Genomic DNA, 19,297 nt, shown 5'->3' on the forward strand with positions numbered 1-19,297 from the left:
TAATTTTTGTAGTTTTAGTAAGGACAGGGCTTCACCATGCTGGCCAGGCTGGTCTTGAACTCCCAACCTCAGACGATCTGCCCGCCTCGGCCTCCCAGAGTGTTAGGATTACAGACATGAGCCACTGTGCCCTGACCGCTTGCATTGTTTTGAGTTTCTGATAAGTCTTTCCAAAAGAGGCAATTAAAATACGCATGTATCTCTGTGAGCAAAAAGATGACTTGAATAGAAAAAGAGGCAGATTGGCCCTGAGCAGTTCCCAGCTTGAAGCAGCCCAAGATATTTTTCTTTCACAATCTTACTGAACTCACACCCAGTGTAATCACCCGGAAGCCTCCTCAGGAGTCGGTCAGCACAGAGGCTAGGGAACGAGGCTTTCCAGGCTATTACACTAGTTTTCCATTTACCGGCTGGGTGACCTGGGGCAATTGGTTTCAATTTTCTGCACCTCAGTGTTTTTCTTCTCTAACATGAGGATAATAGGGCCTGGTCAAAGAATCATAGTGTGGGTTCAGTAAGACGGAAAGAAAGGGACAGAAACAGATCTGATGGAATCCTGTAACTAGCTCATTGAGGCAGTTCACAGAGGGTGTTTGGGAGGAACTTGGAAGAGGCTGAACCGCATCTCACCCAGAAGCAGCAAGGAGACCTGTGTTTCGCTTCTTTCTTTCCTCTTTCCACAGTCTCACTGCTCTGAGGTCAGGCATGGCTCAGCCTCTTCCAAGTTTCTCCCAAACACCCTCTGTGAACTGCCTCCGTGAGCTAGCTGCAGGATCCCACCGCATCTCTGTCTCTGTCTCTCTCAATCTATTTCTATCTCTATCTCTATTTCCATCTCTCTCTGTCTCTGTTTCTCTCTCTCTGTTTCTCTGTGTCTCTCTGCTGTCTCTCTGCATGTCTCTGTCTCTTCCTCTGTCTCTGTTTCTGTTTGTCCATCTTTCTGGGTCTCTGTCTTTCTCTGGCAGGGGTGCAGCGGGAGTATATGGCAGGTGCATGTTTGGGTGCAGAACAGCGTTCTGCCAGGGGTGGAGTGGTTGAGGGTCAGTTCACTCTGGGTGTCTCATGCCATGTGGCTGCAGCATGGGGTTCTCATCAGACCACCATGACGATGTAGGGTGGATGTCATTCCTGGAAACTGAGCCTCAAGCTGGGTTCTCCAGCAACGCCACCACCCCCCACCAACCCTGATATCCTCCGAATAAACTCTTCCCTTCCTTGGTCAGCAAGAGCCAGCGTCTGCTGCTTGAAAATAAGCCACGGAGATATCAGGAAAGCTGCTCACAGAATTACAATGAAAATCAGTGATAAATGAAATGTTTCTTAAATCTTTAGAATCAAGGAAAACCTGAGGGATACTTGGAGAGTCGCAAAGAGCATCCCAGTCTGGCAGTTGCAGCTCTGCAGGGTGGGCCCAGGCTGGACCAGACCCTCGACCTCCAAGGGCCACACTGGGGGTTCACTTTCTGAGGATTACCCTTTGGAAACGTCCCAAGAACATGTCTAGAGGGAAAAGAGGAAGTTTGGTCCATCGAGGACAGTGTTCTGCGCAAGGGGAGAAATGAGAAGGTAGCCTTGGCCAGAAGAAGAAACTTCATTACAACCAGCTCTGCTTTTGCAAGGGAAGAGGGTGAAGTTTGAGGTTATCTTGCAGGAAGAGACCAACACCAGCTTAGAGCCAGATGGCCCCCTGCTCAGAGCTTCCCTGTGGCTCTCCACCATGGGATCCAGAAGGAGGGATTCCAGTGTGAACTGCCTTTTCCAGAAACCCCATCAGAACTGCCTAACCTAGAAAACCAAACAGGAGGAGCTGGCACCAAACAGGAGGGCTCCAGGCTGAAAGCTAAATCCAGCGGCAGCCAGATGGAGACAACGTGCCATGTGACTGCCGACTGCTCAGGGCAAATGACACCAGGGGTTAGCGATTAGAAGTTCACCCTTGATTGTGGCACCTCCCTTCAGTTCCGTCGACGAGGTTGTGCAATCCACCAGTCCTATAAATACAGCGACACTCCAGCCTCTGGAAGCCTCTGTCAGCTCAGCCTCCAAAGGAGCCACTCCTCCGTTCCTGAAATCCTGGGTGCTGCCTGCCAGGCGCCATGAGAACTTCCTACCTTCTGCTGTTTACTCTCTGCTTACTCTTGTCTGAGATGGCCTCAGGTAAGCTCTGGTACCTGCTAGAGTTCCCCATCCCCAGGACTGGGGACACTGGGGATGATGTGACCATGAGATAGATGGCTGCTTCCGTGTCCCAAGGGAGGAGGGACAAGCAGCAGGAAAGCATCCTGTGGTTGAGTGGCCTGCGGTTGGCAGAAGGCAGCAGGCAAGCCCTGCCAAGCCTTCAGGGTCTGTGAGAAGCCAAGGAGTGAGCATGGCAGGGTTATGGAGCTTGTCACAGGCAGCTGCCTGCATCCTTGTCCTGGACATGTAGACAGCATTCTATGTAGATGAGATTGCTGCTCCCCCTGCAAGACGGCTCCCCACACTGAAAGGCCAGCTTCCTGTGCAGAGAGAAGGGCCGGCCCCATCCTCTGCCCAGGTCACTGGGTGCAGCCTCCTGGGGTGCCCTAGTACAGGTGAGGTGCTCCTGCCCCACCCATCAGGCCAGCTCAGCCGGTGCCTTGGACTCACCTCGTGTACAGGCAGTCCTCTCCCTCACCTGAGAAATGCATCCACGTTCCCCAGGCTAGGGGTCTCCCCAGTCAATAGGAGGGGGCTTCCTGTGAGCCAGGTGGATGTCAGCTTCTCTGGGCCAAAGCAGCCATGACCCTGACATGATGGTGGGACGCTGCAGGAGGAATCGGGGACATGTTTTATCCCAGCCCTATCCCTCGCTCACACAAGTCACATGGTGCTGAGCCTTGGTTTATTCATCTGCAGAATGAGGGGCTGGGACGGATGACCCTAAAAGCGCTCCAGTTTGGAAAGCCTCTGTAAGATCTTATTGTAAGTTTCTCTAGGCCATCACTTTATCCAACAGATAGGCTTAATTTACTCCAATTATGCCTCAGTTTTTCCATCTGAAAGCTGAGTACAAAAGCATTCTAAATGCAGAAATTTCATGCCGCCTGTTGCTGCCACGTGTTTTTTTGGTTTTTGATTTCTGGTTTTTTGGTTTTGTTTTGTTTGTTTGTTTGTTTTGAGACAGGGTCTCACTCTGTCACCCAGGTGGGAGTGCAGTGGTTTGATCTCGCCTCACTGTAGCCTCTGCCTCCCGAGCTCAAGCCATCCTCCTACCTCAGCCTCCCAAGAAACTGCAACTACAGGCATGCACCACCACAGCTGGCTAATTTTTTTATTTTTATTTTTTGGTAGAGATAAGGTCTTACTGTGTTGCCCAGGCTGGTCTCAAACTCCTGAGCTGAAGCGATCCTCCTACTTCAGACTGCCAAAGTTCTGGGATTATAAGCATGAGCCACCCCACCAAGCCTACCATGTTTTTTTTTTTTTCTTGTTTTGTTTTGGTTTGGTTTGGTTTTGAGACAGTCTCGCTCTGTCGCCCAGGCTGGAGTGCAGTGGCACAATCTCAGCTCACTGCAACCTCCGCCTCCCGGGTTCAAGCAATTCTCCTGCCTCAGCCTCCTGAGTAGCTGGGATTACAGGTGCCCGCCACCACGCCCAGCTAATTTTTGTATTTTTTAGTAGAGATGGGGTTTCACCATGTTGGTCGTGCTGGTCTTGAACTCCTGACCTCATGATCTGCCCGCCTCAGCCTCCCAAAGTGCTGGGAGTATAGGTGTGAGCCACCGTGCTGGGCCCATGTTTTTTTAAAAAGAATAGAAAATATTACTTTGTGCCATGTAGTAAAAGTAGATGCTGTTTAATTACACCCATATTTCAGTTTGGGGTGTGTGCATATGTTTTTACTGAGTAGCAGTGAGAAATTTCTGGTTCAATCCAAACTCAAAAGAGTTTGAAAGGCACTTTGTTAACATAAAGAATTTGTGTTTTCAGTCTATTATATCTAAATTGAATTATGAGAAGCTATTCCTGAGCCTTTCCAGTCACAACTCCCTCCTTCCCCCAAGAATAATCACTCACTTGACTTTTATGGTGATAACTTTTCATATTCTTTATACTTTTACCACACTAATATTCAGGTTGAATAGTACAACTTGGTTTGTGCACACATTTCTATTGGCCAGTAGGTGCCCCTTATGCCTCTATTCCTACATGCTGAAAAGTTGCATTACTGGATCGTAAGATATGCATATATTCAATTGCATTGGACAATGCCAAACTGTTTTCCAAAATTGTTTACACCAATTTGCACTCCCACAAGCAGTGAATAGGAGTTCCTCTTGCTCTGTATCCTTGCCAACATTTGATAACATTAATTATTTTTCAATTTTAGCCACCTGGTGAGTGTAGCAATAGCTCATTGGAGTTTTAATTTGCAGTTCCCTGATAAATAATAAGTTGTGTTTCCCTGATAAATAAAAGTTGGACCCTTTTAAATATAGTTACGGGCAACTGAGTTATTTTTTGTAAAATGCCTGTTTGTCTTTTGCCCATGTTTTCTATCAGATTATCTGTCTTTTCTTACTGTCTGTAGTTCTTTATGTATTTTGTATGCAAGTCTTTTGTCAATTATGTACATTACAAATATCTTCTCTTGCTTTGCGTTTTGATTTTTCACTCTCTTAGTGGAAACTTTCCTGGAACAGAGGCTTTCATCATGATTTCAATGTAGTCGAATGTGTCATGTCTTTGTCCCTAAGGTTACTGCATTTTGGATCTTGTTTAAGAAGACTTTTTTTACATCAAAGACATGAAGATAGTCCCCAGTACTGTCTTCTAAAAGCTTATCTTTTTTCTTTTTACATTTAGGCTTATAATCCATCTGGCAATGGGGTGTGTGTGTGTGTGTGTGCGCGCGCGCGCGTGCGTGTGTGTGTCTTCAGTATGAAGTAAGGGTCAAGTTTTTTTTCTTTTTTTTTTTTTTTACCCAATATGAATATCTGATTGTCCAGAACCAACTATTTTTTTTTGAGACTGGATCTCGCTCTGTCACCCAGGCTGGAGTGCAGTGGCGCGATCTTGGGTAACTGCAACCTCTGCCTTCCGGGTTCAAGCGATTTTCCTGCCTCAGCCTCCCGAGTAGCTGGGATTATAGGTGTCCGCCACCAAACCTGGCTAATTTCTGTATTTTTAGTAGAGACCAGGTTTCACCATGCTGGCCAGGCTGGTCTCACACACCTGACCTCAAGTTATCTGCCCGCCTCTGCCTCCCAAAGTGCTGGGATTACAGCCATGAGCCTACATGCCCAGCCCAGAACCAACTGTTGATAAGACTATTTTTCCCCACTGTTCTGCTGAGCCACTACTATTCTACATCAATTCTCCACGTAGGCATGAGCCTCTTTCTATACTCTTTATCTCATTCCATTTGGACATTTTTCTGTCCTTGTGCCATCAGCACGCTGCCTTACTTACAGTGGCTCTATAATTAGTCTTGAAATACAGTGAAGCAAGAACTCCCACCTTTTTCCAAATGTGTCTTGGCTATTCTTGGCCCTTTGAATTTCCAAATAAAATTCAGAATCAGCTTGTCAAATTAGAACCTCTGGGGATTCCCATGGTATTTGGTTGAACCAGAAGATTAATTTTTTAAAAAAGTAATCTTCAAATGTTTAAACAGAGCATGTCCACTCATTTCGGTCTTCTTTATTTCAAAATGTTTTGTGCCTTCATAATAACCTTTTTTATGTCGGTAGGATGTGATGTTCCTGCTTTTGTTTCTGTCTTTCTCTCAAATCTTGACCTAGTAATTCTTTACTGCTGGTTCTCTGATCCCTACAAAGTGCACGTGTGTGTGTGTGTGTGTGTGTGTGTGTGTGTGTGTGTGTGATATTCTAGCTGTTCTTTTTGGGCTGCCTGGTCCACAATTATTGGAAAACAAAAACCTTCAGAAGCCTTTAGATTACACAAACATATCTTAAGAAGCATGTAACAGAAACAGACACATGCACAGTGAAATCTAACACATGGGGGAAGGCAAACGTCATGAAAAAAATGGTAAAGGCAAGTGCTTTTAAAAGGCCCCTAGAGGCCGGGCGCGGTGGCTCAAGCCTGTAATCCCAGCACTTTGGGAGGCCGAGACGGGCGGATCACAAGGTCAGGAGATCGAGACCATCCTGGCTAACCCCGTGAAACCCTGTCTCTACTAAAAAATACAAAAAACTAGCCGGGCGAGGTGGCAGGCGCCTGCAGTCCCAGCTACTCGGGTGGCTGAGGCAGGAGAATGGCGTAAACCCAGGAGGCGGAGCTTGCAGTGAGCTGAGATCCAGCCACTGCACTCCAGCCTGGGTGACAGAGCGAGACTCCGTCTCAAAAAAAAAAAAGAAAAAAAAGGCCCCTAGACTGAAAGTAGCATAGACTGCTCCAGCAGGAAGGAACTTCAATATTCCAGACCAAAGGTTCTAAAAGTATGGCCTCTGGACCAGAAGCTTCAGTGTCACCTGGGAGCTTGTTTTAAAATGCTAAGTATCAGCCCCACCCCAGACCCACTCAGATGCTGAGGCTTGGAATATGATCTTGTCACCCAGGTAATGAGCATAGTACCCCACAGCTAGTTTTCCTCACTCCCCTCCCTCCCTTCCCCTCTGGTAGCCCCCAGTGTCTCAGTGTTTAGCCCCCACTTATAACTGAGAACATGTGATATTTGGCTTTCTTTTCCTGTGTTAATTTGCTTAGGATATTGGCCTCCAGCTGCATCCGTGTTGCTGCAAAGGACATGCTTCCATTCTTTTTTATGGCTGCATAGTCTCCTCTATTTTAAATTTGAGAAGCTGGGGGCCTAGAAATGTTGAGTGATTTGCAAAAGATCACACAGTAGATTAGTTGTGGAACACAAAATGTAACCAAAGTACCCTGACACTAATTTTGCTGCAATTCCTTTTGTATCCCATAATGTACTATATCCTGGAAGGTTAGTCCTGAAATTAGTTCTGGTTATGCACCATGACACCACAGTCAAGCAGCAGTGTGGTGAAGTGAAATGAGAACTGAAGTGAGGTCAAGAGGCATCCATTCTGGTCTGGGGTTGGTCTTTGACCAGCTACATGCTCTGGAGACATCACTGAACCTTGTTGCTTCATCTGGGGAGAGGATCACAGACAGGTTGAATTAATTGAGCTCTGAAGTCCATCTTGGCTCTAAAAAGCTACACCCATATTAAATTTGGGCCTCCTCTGCTTACTCAGCATGTATATACCCAACAATTTGATTACTGAGAGGAACAATCAAGAACAAGGACCTTCACAATTTCAAAGTGCTTTCAAATTTATATGCTCAACTGAGCTCTCTAAACAGATAATCACTTGGAGAGGTTCCATCTTGCAGTGTGGGTTGGAGTAGGCATCCTCTAAGTATCTTTCCAGCAGAGAGCCTCCAGTACAGGGAGACTAAAGCAGTAAGTGGAGACTTTGGCAGAGTCTAGATGGTCATGATCTTACTTGAGGCCAACATTGTGGCGAGATTATTAAAACGTAGTACAATCCCAGACAGCATCATTAGGAATCAATCAGAGAAAAAGAATATAAGCTGGCAATCAAGAGACTGTGTTTTGTGTGAACAAATGAGTGGCCTTGGCCCAAGACGCCTCCCTGAGTAATGGGATGGGAGAACCGGAGTGTCAGTTCTCTTCCATCTCCACAGCAACACAAAAAAAATTCTTCTTTTCTCATTGTCCTCAATGCCTGGTTTCCGGGCCCTTCTCAAACCTCTTCACTCTCCTATGGATGTGTTGAAGTTGGCCAATAGACTTCCCAGCATTTGAAGCCTGGTATCAACACAGGGTCCCTTCTATTGAAATCAAGTTCAATAGCACGTTTTGCGGTGGTAAAAAGACTCTATATCTGCTGTTCAATGAATGCAGCACCCATTAGCCACATAGGGCTCGTGAGTACTTGCAATGCGGACAGGGTGATTTCAATTAACCTCAGTGAGAACAGCCACAGGGACCATGTGGCAGCCATATTGGTCAGTGCTGCTTTGTAGTGAACAAAATGAGAGAAATGAAGCCTTTTTTGGCCTTAGTTGGTGGGACACATTGAAGGAACTCTGTATTGATACCAGGTTTCGAACATTGGGAAGTCTATTGGCCAACTTAAACACATCCACAGGAGAGTGAAGAGGTTTGGGAAGAGCCCAGAAACCAGGCATTGAGGACAATGAGAAGAGTTTTTCAAAAGTGGAATTACTGGCCGGGCGCAGTGGCTCACGCCTGTAATCCCAGCACTTTGGGAGGCCAAGGCGAGTGGATCATGAGGTCAGAGACCTCCTGGCTAACACGGTGGAGACCTCCCGTCTCTACTAAAAATACAAAAAATTAGCCGGGCACGGTGGCAGGTGCCTGTAGTCCCAGCTACTCGGGAAGCTGAGGCAGGAGAATGGTGTGAACCTGGGAGGTGGCGCTTGCAGTGAGCCAAGATCGTGCCATTGAACTCCAGCCTGGGTGACAGAGTGAGACTCCATCTCAAAAAAAAAGAAAAGTGGAATTACTGCAAAAGCAGAAAAATAGCGGCTGGATGGAAGTTACTGATGGGACAATTTCCATCGGTGTGAAAGCCATCTTTCCAACAGAGATCTGCGACATTGGAATGTATTGTCTCCTAGGGTGACGATGGCCTCTTGTATTAGTCTGCTCAGCCTACCAGGTTTATGGTTTAAACCACCCATAAACAGATTGGGCAGTTTTACAACAGAAATGTATTTCCTCGCAGTCCTGGAGGCTGGAATTCTGAGATCAAGGTGCCAGCAGGGTTGGCTTCTTCTCAGGTCTCTCTCTCTGGCTGGGAGACAGCCACCTCCTCCCTGGGTCCTCACATGGTCCTTCCTCTGTGTGTGTCTGTCCCAATCTCTTCTTATAAGGATGCAAGTTGTATGGATCAGAGCACACCCCAATGACTGTGTTTATCTTGAATCATCTCTTTAAAGTTTCTCTCTCCAAATACAATCACCTTCTAAGGCACTGGCTAGGGCTTCAACACAGGAATTTTTTTCCTAGGGGACACAGTTCAGTCCAAAACGCCTACCAATGAAGGCATGCAAAATGATGGCCTGCTGGTCCCTGGCCAGGAATATCACAGGCGACTGTTCCCTGTTGCATGGAATAGAAACCTAGTCCAGAGTACTGTCTCTATTTATGAGATCTGGGATACTGGGAGAAGGGCAAAATAAATTCCGAGTAGGAAAAAAACTATGAAAGCTTTAGAGAGTAACCATAATTTCAGCCTGACGTGAAAGGATCCTCAATTTCAGCTGAAATAGTGATGTAGGAAGTGGGGGAGCTGGGATTCAATGCAGAGGGAACAGTGTAACTGAAGGCATGGAAGGAGGGAAGTTTAGGCTGTGTTTGAAGAGTGGCACCTGCTTCCACATTTCTAAAACACAGGATGTGAGTTTGGGGTGTGGTGAGACAAGGTGGAAAACTTATTTGGAAAGCAACTTGAATTCTCTGCGCATCTAAAATCTCTCAGCATAAGAAAACCCCACTCAGAACCCCACTGTTGGTTCTTTGGCCTGTATTTGGCCACAGCTGGCATAACCCCCTACTGAGTAAGCTCTTCAGACACCTCATTTCATGAGTAGCCCCAAAGATCAATCATGTGCAAATTTCTGGAAGAGAAGACTCCCCAGTGTTTTGCAGAGTTATTTGTTCTGCTTTCACGAGATGTTCTCAAATCATTGCAGCTACAAGCCATGAGTCTGAAGTGTCTGTGTTCCCTCCTTACAGGCGATAACTTTCTCACAGGTCTTGGCCACAGATCTGACCATTACAACTGCGTCAGGAGTGGAGGGCAATGTCTCTATTCCGCCTGCCCAATCTATACCAGAATTCAAGGCACCTGTTACCACGGGAAGGCCAAGTGCTGCAAGTGAGCTGGGAGTGACCAGAAGAAAGGACGCAGAAGTGAAATGGACTTTTTATAAGCATTCTTTTAATAAAGGAAAATTGTTTTTGAAGTATACCTCCTTTGGGCCAAAATGAATTTTGTGTCTCAATTGGAAGAGGTAAAGAAGCAGGGGGTTAGGGTGCATGGGTTGGTACGTGTGACAGGTCGAACCAAAAAGCCTGCCGGGAACAGCGGAATGATGACCTAGGCTTGAGTGATGTCACCTCCACTGTGTTTGATCCACAAACCAACACGTGACTGATTCTTTTTGTTGTTGTTGTTGAGATGGTGTTTCACTCTTGCCACCCAGGCTAAAGTGCAGTGGCACAATCTCAGCTCACTGCAACCTCTGCCTCCCAGGCTCAAACGGCTCTCCTGCCTCAGCCTCCCAAGTAGCTGGGATTAGAGGTGCCTGCCACCACACTCGGCTAATTTGGGGGGTTTATTTTTGTTTTTAGTAAAGACAGGGTTTCACCATGTCGGCCAGGCTGGTCTCAAACTCCTAACCACAGGTGATCCACCCGCCTTGGCCTCCCAAAATGCAAAAGTGCTGGGATTACAGGCATGAGCCACCACGCCGGTCCCAACACGTGACTGATTCTCAGTGTCCACATAATTCAGAGGTCTTAGCAGTCTGCTCAGTGAAATAGTCCATTAGAACCCAGAACTTCCATTTTTCTCCTTTCTGGTCTTAGGGCAGTGTGTTGGTTAACTTTAGCATTTGAGAATCTCCAGGACTACTTGGAGAAATGGCAGCCTCCAAGTCTGGAGCATAAGATGTACAAGAGAAGCTGGGTCATTTTGTTGTGCTAGAAAGAAGACCTCTCAAAGACTGAGGGGTCACACCAAAAGAACACCAGCTCCAAACTGAAGCGGAGCCCACTGGCCACAGAGGGACATTTTTCCTAATTGCAGCAACTAATGATGACAACTGATGGACGCACACAAGTATATAAACATCCATGAGTTCATAATGACAATTAAATAGTTTCATTTATAATTAGAGCTTGCTACAGCACCAACTTATCACTCCAGAAATTTCTTCTGCATTTTCAGCACAAACTGTGTTTTAGGGTGAACAATAGTTAAGGAAATATCTTCTTCATAGAATTTCCCCAACTAATAAATGAAGAAGGGATGATAGAATAATAAAATCACCATATTGCAACCCTGAATGAAATTATAGGTCTAAAGCAACCATCAATGGACTGTTTTAGAACCATTTGGTGAAAAGCTTGGCAGGGAATTTGATAAGCGAGGGTTAAGGGCATACTTGATCATCACTCTTACCCTCCCTAAAACTGAGACAACCAGACATTAATGGGTTTCCTGTTGTGATGTAATAAGAATTACACATTACCAGGCATGAACTATTCTTGCCCAAAGAAATGGAACCTGCAACGAATTGAGTTTCTAGATCTAACTACTGGTTTACGGAAAACACAGGACTTCCGGAAATAAGCGAAACAACAGCACAGGAAGCAATCTGTCAAGTCCAGAGTGTGAGACATTCTACAGTAAAAATAACCTCGTGTCTCCAAGAAACTAATGCCATGATGAAAAAGAAAGACGGAAAAGAGACAAAACAGCCAGCATGTGGCCTTGTTTGGCCCCTGTATTGAACTGTCTTCCCGGCCAGGTGTGGTGGCTCACAACTGTAATCCCAGCATTTTGGGAGGCCGAGGAGGGTGGATCACCTGAGGTCAGCGGTTCAAGACCAGCCTGGCCAACATGGCGAAACCCTGTCTCTACTGGAAAAAAAAAAAAAAAAATAGCCAGTTGTGGTGGCGGGCGCCTATAATCCCATCTACTTGGGAGGCTGAGGCAGGAGAATTGTTTGATCCCGGGTGGCAGAGGTTGCAGTGAGCCACAATTGTGCCATTGCACTCCACTCCAGCCTGGGCGACAGAGCAAGACTCTGCCTAAAACAAAAACAAAAACAAACCAGTCTTCCTGTATCAATGGACCCAGATTAGTGGCCAGGAAGAGTTTAAACCGCAAATCTACCGCCAGTGGTTGCCACATGGGATTAGATGGCGATGTCAGTGGCTCAGCACATGGGTTGGCAAATATTTCTAAGGGGCCAGATAATAAATATTTCAATTCTGTGAGTCATATCCCATCTGTCGCAAGTACTCAACTCTGCCAGTGCAAAGTGAAAGAATCCTTGCCTGACACGTAAGTAAATGGGAGTGGCTGTGCTTCGATAAAACTGTGTTCGAAAGAACAGGCAGCAAGCCAGATTCAGCCACAGGTCATCGTTTTCCAACCTCTGGTTTAGGGGATAGAACTGATTCTGTCCAATGTTTAGAATGAGAACTTCCATGAAAATGGATTTTTCTCGTTAACTCTCAATATACATACACTTGTTCATGGCTGCTTTCTTCTGAAAATACATGAAGTATCCAAAATATTGAAAAATAATAGTTTTTAAAATCATCACAATAAAAGGCTTGGGAGAAATACCTATTCCCCTGCCTTTATCTCCTCTGTGAGATCACAGACTGATGGTAATTTATGAACAAAAGCTACCTGAGGCTTTTTTATTATTAGTCCCAAATATTGGAAGACAACAGGTTTTTAAAAGAAATTTAGTGAGCTGTTGAGTGGGTGCCCCTTTGTTCTGTTCCAGACAGGCCTGAAAGCTGATTCACTAACTTCTTGAACCATTCACATTTTGATCAAGGTTGTTTTACACCACGGAAGCCTGAGAACCCACAAATATCAGCAGAAAAGTACACTGTTGTCACAATCAGTCAAAATACAAAACAGTGCTTAACAAAAGGTGCTCAAAACACTAGTCTCCCAATCAAATCTACTATTGGCCTGTTTTTCCCAGTATACTTCCCCAATCCGAGTAGGCATATAAACTTTTTTTTTAGCATTGCACTCATTGAGTATATACCATTTTGATTCCTGCTGTTTCTGTACACACAGTGCCCTGATAGCTTCATCTCATCTACCATGGTCGTCTTTAAGGACCACACAATGCTGGGCCCAGCCTGTTCACCATGGGGGCAGCCTGGAGTTCTCTCTTCTCTCTTCTGGCTTCAGATTAAGGAGCTGCAGAACTCCCCCTCCTAAGGGAAAAAGGGGGTGCTTTAAGATCCATGGAGGGGTGTTTTAGAATGGCCCTAGGAGATGCTATGCACAGAAGACACTGCCTCAGGAAAGGCTGCTGGGTGCTTCACATCCTTAAGGAATGGAAAGGGAAAAGTTTCCATTTAGAGGAGTCCTTGCCCAGAACATGTCAAACCTGAATGCTGAGATTCAACCCAACTGCTTCCAACCAGCCCGGACTGAACAGTGACTCAGAACTCAGAGTGACTCCCTCTGACAGTGCCTCATCCACCTAAAGGAAGACTCCTTTTTGAAAAATGAGTGGTGTAGAATGTTTTAACCAAATGTGTGCAGACTACAGGCCCTGTTGCCACCTGGACAGGGTACAGCCCTCCATGTTCACTAGCATATTCTCCCAGTGTACACACCAGCCATTCCCGACAAGTGAAACCTGATCTTCCCCCTCCGTGAACCACACAGGAACTTGATTCACTTGTTCCCTTGTTGACAGGCAAATACACTGGTGCTCACTGGGGATCACCCTGCTGGCCATTATCCACAAGACCTGGAAGAGGAGGAGGAGGCTCCCATAATAGGATGGGAGACAGCCTCTTCTCTAGAGGAAAGCCACATGGCTCTCGCCGGAGCTCACCCAGGTGCAGGAGGACCAGAGGTCCACCATGGGGCTGGGGACTGACCCTCGACCTCAGCCTCACCTTCCCTGATTCTCCCCTGCCTCCCTCGCTGTCCTGTTGTGGCAGGCCAGGTCTCACTAATGTAGGCCTGCGTTACAACTGTCCCAGCACTGACTGTCTACGTTAAACATTAAAAGCTGATTGAGCCAGTGCCCTTATAAAAAGGCTGGACTGTAACAAAGAGCCCACCAAAGGTTTTCCCTAGGCTTTTCCTGGGCCTTGAAGCATGACAAGATGATGAAGGAATTCTTAACAGGGCCATTAAGTTTAAACAAGTTTTATTGGGGGTCTGAATAAACTCCCCAGGCTTCCACAGACAAGTTTGTTGAGGTCTAAAGGAACTCCCCAAACTTTTGATTCATCAGGAGACAAGATAAGGGTAATCACCCCAGCACCAAGACCCATTTAGATTAAGTAAACTTACTGAGGATCCAGAAGAAGGTCTTCAGGACTGAGACCTTAGTTATAGATTAAAAGAAGTTAATGACTTATGTCTTTAGATGAATGCACACTTAACACGTAGACATATAGTTTAGAAGGTATAGAAGCTCTGGAAAACTGTAATTTTGAGTTGGTCTGGTTATCATTTCCAGGCCTTCTCCCTGTAACTGGTTACAGAAATAAAAACTCTCTTCCTCCCCAGTTCATCTGTATCTCATTACTGGGCCACAAGAAATAGCACAGACCCTCAGTTTGCTCCAGGAACACTGTGACCTGGCAGACCCATTCCTTGAAGCATGTCCTACAGCCAGGTGACCTGGGCACACACCCAGGAAAAGCACTTTCTCCTAGGCTGGCCCCAGGAACACACGCCCACACAGGTCCCCTCCCCAGCTAGCCAGGGGTCCTGCTGTGAGTTTTATTATAATTATTATTTATTTATTTTTTGAAATGGAGTCTCACTCTGTCACCAGGCTGGAGGGCAGTGGCACGATCTCAGCTCACTGCAAGCTCCGCCTCCCAGGTTCACGCAATTCTCCTGCCTCAGCCTCCCGAGTAGCTGGGATCAACATGCATGTGTCACCACACCCAGCTAATTTTTGTATTTTTAGTAGAGACAGGGTTTCACCATGTTGGCCAGGATGGTCTCGATCTCTTCACCTTGTGATCCACCTTCCTCGGACTCCCAAAGTGCAGGGATTACAGGTGCGAGCCTCCGTGCCCGGCCCATGTTTGATTATTGTAGCTGACGTCAGACCGGGCATGCAGAGAGGTGTCATCACTGCTCCCCCGCACTCCCCAGACTCACTCTACCCGCAGAGACCAGACACCTACAGAAGGTAAGTAAAGGGTCTTGCTTAATTGGGTTTCTGTTTTTGTTTTTGTTTCAGTTTTGTTTTGCTGTTTTCTAAAACCCAGGTTACTGATAAGCACAAGCGGGAACACTTGTCGAAATGATTGCCCCTGGGCTTAGTCATGTCTGACCTGACTGACCTTTTTCAGACAAGTCACAAAAACAGGTCTCCTGTAAGGGACTCTAAAGATAGCTTTTTCTGCTGCCCCCGCAGCCCCCCAGGAAGAGCCCCACTTACTCTCAGCACACACTAAACATCCACACTTGGTGCCAGCGCTGCTCCCTCCCCACCCCACGCCTGTGGGGTATTCTGTCTAAAGTCTCTGATGTCACTTTGCTGGGCACGGTAGACTTGGTTTAGAAACACACACTGCAACTATAAATACATTGAACTTTCAGCTGGCTTTCACATACTGGCTAATATACCTGGCTAGATAAGCTCAACTCCCACCTTTAGAGAAGTTGCCTACCATTTGTTCAAGGCAGCAGTCACCACAGTGATCACTGTAGCTCCCTATGGAGCCCTACTGGCCAAAGCTTAACTTTCTCCTGGTGTCTTGAATCCCATAAACCTCACATCCCATTTCACCTCCTTGGCTAAGAGCTCCTCCCCTCTGGGCCTTTCCCAGGCAGCACTCCAGCTCTCACTTTCCTTCGGCTCTGGGCATGGCTCTCTGTCCCCCAACCTGTGACTCCAGACCCATTCTGAGCATTTCTCCCCTGTTAATTAGTCTCACGGAGTCTTCTCAAATCTATGCTCCAGGCATTCCTGGACAGTTCCTAGCCAGGATATTCAAATATACAATTGCATTTGCGAAAAGACATGAAATTTAAAAGCTGTTGGAACCTCCAGGACTCTTTAAGCCTTGAGAGAGGTGCGGCTATGATCTGGGTCATGGAACATGTTTTGCAATTCTGCTGTTGGGATTACAGCTTAACTCTTCCTCATTCTTCTTGTTCTGTAAATAACTAGGAAACATCAGAGACCAGACCTCTGCCTTCGAATCACAGACCTTTGTTACAGATTAACTACCTCCTTAAGAGTCCTGACCCTAACTCAGCCTAGATGGCAGTGTGGAATGTTAGATATACCTTTCCAAAAGAGGCCCCCCCTCAAGTAATCAGATCATTGGAACTATGCATTAAGCCTTACACAGACGTTGAAATTCTGTGAAATTCCCCTAAGTTTTGTTTATATAAAGCAATCCCAAATCTCAACACTTGGTAACACCGACTTCTATTCTTTGAATCTGTGCTTCCCAGAGATGGACCCATTTTCAACCTCTGTACTTGAATATACCCTCTGTAAACTAGTTTCTGACCTTTTCTATTATGTTAAGTTGACACATTCTCCCCTTAAAGCACCCAAACCTCCTGAGCATCCTCTGCTTGCACACGCACCCTGCGCCTTCTCCCACCTCCCACACCTGGACCCCAGCGCAGCCCAGAGAGCAGCCCTGTGTCTCAGAGCACTTTGTGCCCCTGGTCCAGCAGAGTCCTATTCACAGCAGACTTTCCATGCAGACTGATAGCGACCTAACAAGGGGTGAAAAACAGACCGCCCCCTGGGTGTACATGATGCTTCTGGGTCTGCTACTTGCCCAGAGGCCCTCTGCTAGTGGCAGGAAGAACTGCAGGTGCAGACCCAGCCAGCACGTGCAGACCCATCACAGGTCCTTATGAGTTCCAACAGGGTGTTACGAGGCTGATTCTGGGTTGGAAACACCACAAAATCAAATCCATCTGCTGCCACAAGAAGAAACTGCTGCTGCCAGGTGGGGGTACAGGTAGGGTAGGGGGACTGTGAAGACCTCAGGAAGCAGCCACAGGAGGAGCCCCTCCTTACCAGCCTCCCTTGTCCCTGCCGGCCTCCCACGTCCCCGCCAGCCTCTCCACTCCCTGCCAGCCTCCTCCGTCCCTGCCAGCCTCCCCCCTCCCCGCCAGCCTCCCCCACCTCCCTGCTAGCCTCCCCCACTCCCCGCCAGCCTTCCCCCTCCGGGCCAGTCTCCCCCACTCCTCCAGCCTCCCCAACTCCCCGTCAGCTTCCCCACGTCCCCGCCAGCCTCCCTACTCCCCACCAGTTTTTCCACTCCCCGCCAGCTTCCCCGCTCCCGCCAGCTTCCCCTACTCCCTGCCAGCCTCCCCACGCCCCCCTCCCAGTCAGCCTCCCCTTTCCCCACCAGCTTCCACATGTCCGGTCCCCTCCAGCCTACCCCTCTCCCCACCAGCCTCCCTACTCCCTCCCTGCCCTGTGGGCAGAGCTGAGCAGGCCCTTCCCAGGCCCGCCCCACCAGAAGGCAGGTACTGAGTAGGGAGTTTGGGGCTGAGAAACAATAGCTTCCTAACCAGCCTGGTGACTCTTGTAGAAACCAGGGCAGAGGGTGATTAGAGATGTCCTCTCCTGTGGCTGCCACCATCCCGTGGTTCACAACACATTTCACCCCAGAGCATTCCTGCCTCCCCCTGAGCCAGAGCTTCTAGTGTGTTTTTCCTCATCTCCCCATGCTCTGTGAGCCCAGCTCCCCTTAGATCCCCTCCCTCCAGCCACTGGAGAATCTCTCCTCCAGCCACTATGACCCAGCACCAAAGCAGGCCACCCTGAACTCCACGTGGTGCAGGAAACCACAGGCTGACTCTCAAGTCAGACTGACCCGGGCCTTTAGACAAGCTGCTCGACTTCTCTGATTCTTGCATTCTTGGGTGTATAAAAGTGAGTAGAATAAATGGACCTCCCAGACTGGTGTGAGGACTCAGTGAGATAACCTTGTGTGGCACTCATCCAGCCCAGCCAGTCCCTGACATACAATCAGAACTCAGCTCATCGCAGTCTCCTTCCTCATTCTCCATCTCGCTCTTGGAGGTGTCCTGGACGGGACACCTGAGTCACCTCGTCCAGCTGGCCTGTGCGAAGGAACCTGACTGGCCCATCCACACATGGTTTTCTTGGCTGCCTCCTTCTGCCCCCATCTCTCATAAGGTGGTTTTGCTGCTTCTGTGGATTGAAGAGCCTCCAGCTGTGGCCTAGAGTATGACTCAGGGCTGACTCAGAATATATGTAGAAGAAGACAGAAGTCAGGTACAACTGGAAACTTGAAAGGCTTTGGAGCAGAAAGGATGTCACAGTTGAAACTGAACAGACTAGAAATCATCCAGAGAGGTGAAGGCGAAGGCCTTGGGTCCAGTTCCTCTTCCACCACCCACCAGCGTGTCTACCTGGACAAAGACTTAAAACTCTCAGGCCCTTGTTTTTATCCCTTAAAATTATGGCAAATGTGGTAATAGAATGGTAAAAAGATTGTGAGAACTTACTCAGCAAAGTGTTATAACTGATTTGACTGATGCGACTCGTTAGGTATGTGAACCCCCACAATTTGGGACAGGTTTCAGTTAATTTAGAAAGTTCATTTTGTCAAGGTGGAGGACGTGCACCCGTGACACAGCCTCAGGAGGTCCTGATGACATGTACCCAAGGTGGTTGGAGCACAGTTTGGTTTTACACATTTTAGGGAGACCTGAGACATCAACCAATATATGTGATAAGTACATTGGTTCGGTCTGGAAAGATGGGACAACTTGAAGGAAAGCCAGGAAGACTCGAAGCAGGAAGGGCTTCAGATCCTGAATAGGAGGAATACAACGGGCATTGTGCAGTTTCTGATTAGCTTTTCAAAAAGAGGCCATCGGATATACATTCATCTCAATGAGCAAGAAGATAACTTTGAATAGAATGGGAGGCAAGTTGAATGAGATAGGAGGCAGGTTAAGACAGAACAGGAGGCAGGTTGAACAAACGGGAGGCCACGTTGAACAGAACAGGAGGCACGTTGAGACATAGAACGGGAGGCAGGTTGAACAGAACAGGAGGCACGCTGAACAAACGGGAGAGCCGTTGGGGCGAAGCGAGGCAGGTTGAACAGAAGCGGGAGGAAGGTTGAATAGAATGGGAGGAGGCGGTAGCGGTAATGCCTGTAATCACAGCACTTTGGGAGAGCCAGGCGGGCGGATCACAAAGGTCAGGAGGTCGAGACCATCCTGGCTGCTTTCTGGGTGAAACCCGTCTCATTAAATACAAGCTAGCGGAGGCGAGGTGGTGAGGCCTGTAGTCCCAGCTACTAGGGGAGGCTGAGGGAGCCCGGAGAATGGCGTGAACCGGGAGGCCAAGGCTTGCAGTGAGCTGAGATCCGGCCACTGCACTCCAGCCTGGGCGACAGGCGAGACTCCGTCTCAAAAAGAATAGAATGGGAGGAGGTTGGAATAAAGAATGGGGAGGCAGCAAGGCAGGGTGGAGGCAGGCTGAATGGGAATGGGGAGGGGCAAGTTAGGAATAGGAGAAATGGGAGAAACCAAGAGTT

General features: G+C 47.7%; 1 protein-coding gene and 1 long non-coding RNA gene across 3 annotated transcripts in view; one reads left to right on the top strand and one right to left on the bottom strand.

The window, feature by feature from the left end:
- LOC103886597 overlaps positions 1-19,297 on the bottom strand; it is a 58,723-nt gene that overhangs the window by 18,095 nt on the left and 21,331 nt on the right. Inside the window, exon 3 of one of the 2 annotated variants that reach the window (XR_650333.4) lies at positions 12,441-12,976. The exons of the other annotated variant lie outside the window; for it this stretch is intronic. This is a non-coding gene — a long non-coding RNA (uncharacterized LOC103886597). Of the gene's footprint in view, positions 1-12,440; positions 12,977-19,297 lie in introns of those variants that run through there. 2 annotated transcript variants of the gene reach the window in all.
- DEFB1 (defensin beta 1) lies at positions 1,974-9,971 on the top strand. Its single transcript, XM_003902391.3, has 2 exons — positions 1,974-2,157; positions 9,737-9,971. Exons 1-2 carry the CDS (start codon positions 2,097-2,099, stop codon positions 9,880-9,882), a joined length of 207 nt encoding a protein of 68 aa, XP_003902440.1. The 5' UTR covers positions 1,974-2,096; the 3' UTR covers positions 9,883-9,971.

This window comes from Papio anubis, chromosome 8 (assembly GCF_008728515.1).
Source record: "Papio anubis isolate 15944 chromosome 8, Panubis1.0, whole genome shotgun sequence".
Classification (NCBI taxonomy): Eukaryota; Metazoa; Chordata; class Mammalia; order Primates; family Cercopithecidae; genus Papio; species Papio anubis.

What these genes read in the sequence shown, in the direction of transcription:
- DEFB1 (XM_003902391.3), top strand. Translation starts at nt 2,097, where the DNA reads ATGAGAACTTCCTACCTTCTGCTGTTTACTCTCTGCTTACTCTTGTCT. An exon ending in CTTGTCTGAGATGGCCTCAG is followed by an intron (nt 2,158 to 9,736) that starts GTAAGCTCTGGT and finishes CCCTCCTTACAG; the next exon opens with GCGATAACTTTCTCACAGGT.